Below are 6,653 nucleotides of genomic sequence, written 5' to 3'. Positions count from 1 at the left end.
AAAAGATGCCGCTGGCCCCAATGATCCTAACGTTCGTTGGGTAGGAAAACCGGGCTCTATATCAGAGGTCAATACACAAAAGAAGGTCGAATCTTGGAATTAGGGGGACCTATACATTCAGACATTTTTTCAACAAAACCGATTAATTATAAATGGCGTAAGCTTGTCTTTGAGGTTGCATCAAAGCAAGAACGCATTCCGTTTGATGTCAGATAAAGTACACATTATGGATGCTAGTTTCAAGTTGTGCGTACAAAAACCTAGCGGAGGATATGTACTAGGATTTGAGAATTTCTGAATATGATGATATATGATAGTTTGTATATATATGAGTGTAACCAATGTAGAGGCCCCTCATGGGGGGGGGGGGGGTCCTAGTAATCACATAATCACCATTTTTTTGCCAATATAATCACATAATCATTAAATATTTGCTTATCTTTAGTAATCAAATAATCATAAACTAAAAATACAGTCCTAGGTAATCAAATAATCATGAAATATTTGGCTTAATAATCAAATAATCATTAAAAAAACGGCCAAGTAATCACATAATCAAAAACCCCATGAGGGCCCTCAATGTAACCACTATGTCAATGGGGGTTACAAAACGGTTACGGAGTTATGTTGCATATTTTGTGCCTTGTATGGAACTTTTTGTGTTTTGTACTTAATTTACCCTAAGTATCTACATTACATATGTTTGATAAGATGGTTTTAGATTTTAAGTCTCCAAACATGTACATTTTCTAATCATGGGCTCTCTGAATGTATTGCCATCCCCAATTGTTTGTTATTTTTATTTCTTAACCTTTTCACTATATGTACAGAGCACGTCTACTGGACCGTTTTATTTTATTTTACTTTCGTTTTTTGATTTAACCAGAGACATATGTGTATATATGTCTCTGATTTAACCCATATTTTAATTGACTTTTAAAAACTTAAAATAAATCTACGATTTACGCACTTATGTAAATATTCCCTATTACTACCCAGTAAGGGGTGTTCCTAATATAGGAAGCTTATACATAAGAAAGAAAGAAAGAAAGTATTGGAACCCCACGTATTGAAATTTTATCATTATTGACATCAAAAATCTTTTTATTTTTTTTAAGGTAACGCATTTTTGAAAAAAATAAACTAAAATATTTTTAACGCAGACCTGTGCAAGTAGGGAGAATAAGGAGGTGCTCCTCAGAAAGGAGTCTTCTACAGAACTTTCATACATGCGCGTGCGTGAAACGGTTAGTAGCCATTTTTTTCCAACTTACACGCTGCAAAAGAAAAAATAGTAAAATAGGTAAATATTGCAATGTCTCTGTTCACATTTTGACGTTTTGCATTTTTTTAAAAACTATATCATTTCTGAAATCATTATATAACATAGAAAAGACAAATATGCGCAGCTTTACCGTAATTACAGAGACAGAAGGAAGTAAGTTTGGTGGCGACAAAAAAAAAAAAAAAAAATGCTTGAAAACCTAAAATGGTTATGGCCAAGTCACTTTAGCTATAAGTCAATATGCAATTCTAACAATTAATAGGATAATTGGTTCTGTGAAGAAATATATTTCTAATGTTCTAAATGAATATAGTAGTTGCTGTCAGCTGAAATTCGTAGCGGTTATTGGTAAAAATAATCTAAACTATCAATCGCGTTCACTCGAGATATAGTTTTTCACATTCATTCATAAATCGCAAAAAGAAAAATCACTGCTGACCTACCTTTAAAGTGATCACACTGTAATAGTCCTGACCTTCACATTTTCCAGAATGTTTTCCATTGTAATTCCGCTTCAATTTTCAATCTTTGTCGTGATGACAGAGTAATCTCTCTTGTAAATTATCCTCTCTTGTAAAATTATTAATCACTATAGTCACCGTCACGTAAAATTGGCACCATGTTTTTTGTCAAAATTTTCTTAAATATCGACCGCGTTTACTAAAGATCATGTTTTTCAATTAGCGGAATCAAATATCATTCCAAAAATCAACTACTGTCCTACCTTTTATTGTGTTTGCACTGTATAATCCTGACCTTCACATAATCCAAGATTAATTTGTATGGTGTAATCCGACATTGTTATTACCGGAAGTGTTGCCATGGAGTTCCACGTGCTCTCCATTTTCTTGTGTCTCTCGGAGCTTTTCGTCATCTTTACGTAAAAAGCGCGGGAAATTGTATCATCAATGACAATGATATTACCGGAGAGTAACGAATGTTATGGAATAAGGGACCCTCATAGAAACCAAGATGGCGGTTATACAATGTAAATAATCTTGAAAAATGTGAAGGTCAGGATTATACAGTGCAAACACAATAAAAGGTAGGACAGTAGAGGATTTTTGGACAGAATTTTACTTCCGCTAAAAGAAAAACATCATCTTGAGTAAACGCGGCTGATATTTAAAATTTTTTTAACAAAAAACATGGTGCCAATTTTACGTGACTGCGACTATAATGTGGTTCCTCCTTTTTACTTATATATTGTAGGTGGCGCTTTAAAAATATTAAAGAATCAATGTATGAAGCGAAAAAAATAAAAAAATTGTTAATTAGATAATTGAAACAAAATTTGTATCAAATTATCCACTAAAACGGTTTGTTTCCTCTATGTACTCCGCTAATTCTGGAATTCTTTGTTTCTATGAGGATCATTTGTTTACATATGACATTCGTCACGTGCACTTGCGCAGTTTCCTGAAATGTTCTTAAGGTTCCACTAAAGTCAAAATATAGGACACTTCATAAACATATAAACTTTGCCTGTATTTTTAAACCTATAATGAATAAAGTCCTAAACTATGGGAACATATGTTCATTTAAACATACTCTACATATACACACTGTAAAAACTTTAAATAAACTTGAAATGTTTATTGTTGTGGCCAAACCGGTTTTGGGGTGAACACTAAATTTTCAAAAAAATCTGGAGGCTTGCGAGATGACTTAATTTGTTTTAAATTGGTATGAATGAATACTGTAACATATAATGCAGTACAAGCTAATGTTGATTTTTAAGAACATGTAGTGATTGACGAGTTTCAGTTAAATTCATGTATCTAAGTGAACGCATATCAAAGGTACAATACAGAAATTGGACAAAAATCTCATTGAAACATATTTATTTGACAAATAAACACTAGCTTGTACTGCAATACATGTAACAGTAATCGTCTATACCAATTTTAAACAAAAAAAGTCATCTCGTAGGCCTCCAGATTTGTTTGAAAATTAAGTGTTCACCCCCAAAACCGGTTTGGCCACAACATAACAATTTCAAGTTTATTTACAATTTTTACAGCGTGTACATGTAGAGTATGTTTAAATGAAGATTAAATGGAAGTAAATCAAAATAGGGCAGAATGGCATTCTTTACTTATTATGGCAGTAACCTGGAACAGTTGATGCACCAATTGATGTACTTAATTTAATATGCACATGCCCAGTTTGATGCTTATCTGACTAAATATAAAATCTATTGTTCACCATGATTGAAAGCTGTGATGATCAGGTAAATTCTACTCACTTATGCCTTACTGAACAGAATTTCTATTGTTAGATTTAACATGAAATTTTAAAGGTCAATTTTGTTGTTGATCAGGTGTTCAGATAGGTTTACAATAGATTGCAAGTTTTGTCACTTTAGCAGAAAACTGGTTATCCAAATTTTTAGTAAAGTGCATATGTTGATGCATATAATGCTGGAGATTATAGCCAATATAACTAGATAATGCCATTTTGCCCTAATTTGCTTTAAATCCAGTGCAAACAAAAATACTCCTCTATAGAGGGATAATTTTATCCCTCTAAAGAAGGATTATCCCTCTACAGAGGTATAATCACCATACAGGGGGTTTGTTCCCAACCTTTTTATGCAAATTTTATGAAATTGAACTCCACGGAAACACTTCCGGTAAAAACAATGGCAGATTCTACCATTCAAAATCGTCTTGGAAAATGTGAAGGTCAGGATTATCACCGTGCAATCACTTAAAAGAGTAGGTCAGTAGTGTTTTTTCTTTTTGCGATTTATGAATGGAATGTGAAAAACTATATCTCGAGTGAACGCGATTGATAGTTTAGATTATTTTTAATGATAACCGCTACGAATTTCAGCTGACGCCGACTATAGAAAAGAATGTTTTTATTGCTAACAGCTCCCAAAGCTGTCAGAGCAGAATACTAGTGCGAGTTCGTGGTTTAGACCGATGGCTACAGTGATGAAGGTCCTGAGTTCGATCCTTACTCGGGATGCTAAAAATATCATTACATCAGAAGGGTGATTTTCACCCTCCAACACACATCTCTGGTACCCAGACTGGAGTTTAAACTAGCATGGGTACTATGGGGGCCTTGGTTGGTCAAAGTTAACATCAGTACGTTGATGGTTTTCTGTAACAAAAGAAGAAGTTGCTCCCAACTTTGACCTGGAGATCAATCTGCTGATATCTCTTCGGTTTGTCTGTTCCTGCCGATCAGCCCTGTGTTTCTCTCCGAGTACTTCGGCTTCCTCCACCATAATAACAGACTCTGCCCGGTGTCCTTACACTCCTTGTTGATAGAGTGGGGATTGTCCTTGTAAATAGTAAACATTGTAAATACGTTAGTGACACATCTCCATTAATTCCGATAGGGAGTGTACATGGATTCCACTGTACCCTCGCAGCTCTCGAGGGGTTCTTCGGATATCGGAGGAATCTTCAAGTACATACATACATACCAGGGTTCTCGTTATGGATTTTTGAAAGCGAGTCATTTTTGGCCATGGTGAGTCACACAGCAAGGAGAAGATATTTTATTGCAATATAATGTAATATTTAAGTCTCCATGGCCTAACAGAGCAATGAAATGACATTAAATTCAGATTACTTTTAAAATTTTGCTACAGTGATATTGTTGTCTTTTTTCAAAACTACCTCTACCGTTTTTATTGGGAAAAATGCATATTTTTTATTGAAATTGGGAAATATTATTCTAAACACATCTCCGATTTATTGGCTGACCTTTGCTGTCTTTTTTGCACTGTTTTTTCATGTATATTTTGGTTGTCAGACATTTTCAACTGGAAGGTACTTTTCGGAGAGGGGAAAGAAACAGAAGCAATGATGGTACTTAATGCATTGAAAACCATATGTGTTACAAAGTTTGAGATCCAGAAAACCGGATTTCAAAAGTGCTTTATAATATCAAAATAATAACATGAATACGATATTTACAAACATTACTACCAATGCCATCACTGTTTGGGGAAAATGTAGACCTTTTTGGGAGGAATTTTAAGCCATTTTTTTTAGTAATTGGGAATTTTCTCTAGGGGAAAAGGCAGAATTTCGACTGTTATTTGAGGCAAACAATATCACTGTAAACCAAAATCATGAATAAGAGACATAAAAGTTGTTCATCATGGCTGCATTATTTATCAAAAACTAATAAGAAGGGTAATGTTAATGGACCAAGTAAATGTTCATAAACTCTGCAATATTTTCAATTTTAAACTGCAGTTATTTACTGGTTTTTTTTCTGTTGTATTTTTAACTAATTGAAAGGCCCACAACTGTGCACAATATTATGTAGTATAATTTTTCTTTTCTATGTGAATATAAAAGATTTTAGTTCTAAAAACTATGCACACAATAATACATGTGAAGAAAAGACACCAAGAGCATCTCTATGTTTCATACCTGGGGAATACATCAAAAGCCACTAGTTAACTAAACTGTCTATACACAGCGTAGATATTAAAAAAAAAAAAAAACCCCACTGTTATTCCGCTTCTAATTTATTGTAATAAAAAGATTTTTTAATTCAATCAAATTTCATTTGCAAAGTAGTCTAGGTACATGTAAACCTTTGTATGAAACATACATTTCCATTGTAAATTTTATATTATAAATAATAAACATTTCATTGATATGAAAGTTTTCATTGGATGATAAAATGGTGCTTTGCTTCCAAAATAAGCTGTTGTTACAGTTCATGCAGTTCTTTGTTGTATCATTTCTATTTGGTTAATATGGCACCTTGATATTTATGTAGGCAATTTACTTAATTTCTTGACGTTTGATTTTTTAGACCCTGATGCCAATAGATGAACAAGAGAAGGACAGACCTGGTAAAGTCTTTGTAGGAGGTCTGACACCTGACGTTACTGAAGAAGATCTAGAAAAAAAGTTCACTGCTTATGGTCGTGTAACAGAAGGTACAAACATCTTTAATATTTCTTTACTAAAAAGATACATAGATAGTGTATTATAACTTCATGTTTCCTACTCTAAAATAAATTAAAAAAGCACATTATATGCCAGTGAATATTATAGATAATAAACCTTAGTGTAAATAAAATTTAAGCAATTATTGTGAAGTGTGGCCTCAGTAACCAAATAAGACAATGACATGTACATAATAACTTACAAAAAATTTAATCTATATGATGTATATTTATTTATTGTAATATGTAAGTTGTTGTCTAATTTCAGATTGAGGCCTAATTTACATGCATGCAACTAATCATTAACCATTTATTATCTGATTCAGTAAGTAGTTTAGTTTGTTTTAATACAATTAAATGGTAATTTTTATCAATGCCAGATGCAATGTTATGACATTTCTTTGAAGTAGCACTCAACAGGATGGAAACAAAGGTTGT

General features: G+C 33.0%; 1 protein-coding gene across 8 annotated transcripts in view; it reads left to right on the top strand.

Moving 5' to 3' along the window:
• Nucleotides 1-1,214: 1,214 nt before the first annotated feature.
• Nucleotides 1,215-6,653, top strand: part of LOC143067161 (RNA-binding motif protein, X chromosome-like) — a 38,974-nt gene continuing 33,535 nt past the window's right edge. For 5 of the 8 annotated variants that reach the window (XR_012975864.1, XM_076240247.1, XM_076240245.1 and 2 more), the window contains exons 1-2: nt 1,215-1,247; nt 6,080-6,206. Coding sequence is in view for 5 of the 8 variants with exons in the window: in XM_076240247.1 (XP_076096362.1) it covers nt 1,230-1,247; nt 6,080-6,206 (145 nt within the window). In the remaining 3 variants the exon portion in view is untranslated. Of the gene's footprint in view, nt 1,304-6,079; nt 6,207-6,483; nt 6,541-6,653 lie in introns of all 8 variants that reach the window. The other 3 variants (XM_076240248.1, XM_076240249.1, XM_076240244.1) reach the window with 3 other exon arrangements.

This window comes from Mytilus galloprovincialis, chromosome 3, assembly GCF_965363235.1.
Source record: "Mytilus galloprovincialis chromosome 3, xbMytGall1.hap1.1, whole genome shotgun sequence".
In the NCBI taxonomy this organism is placed as follows: Eukaryota; Metazoa; Mollusca; class Bivalvia; order Mytilida; family Mytilidae; genus Mytilus; species Mytilus galloprovincialis.
Note: the sequence above shows the minus strand (reverse complement) of the source record. Positions and strands in the feature narration are given on the sequence as shown.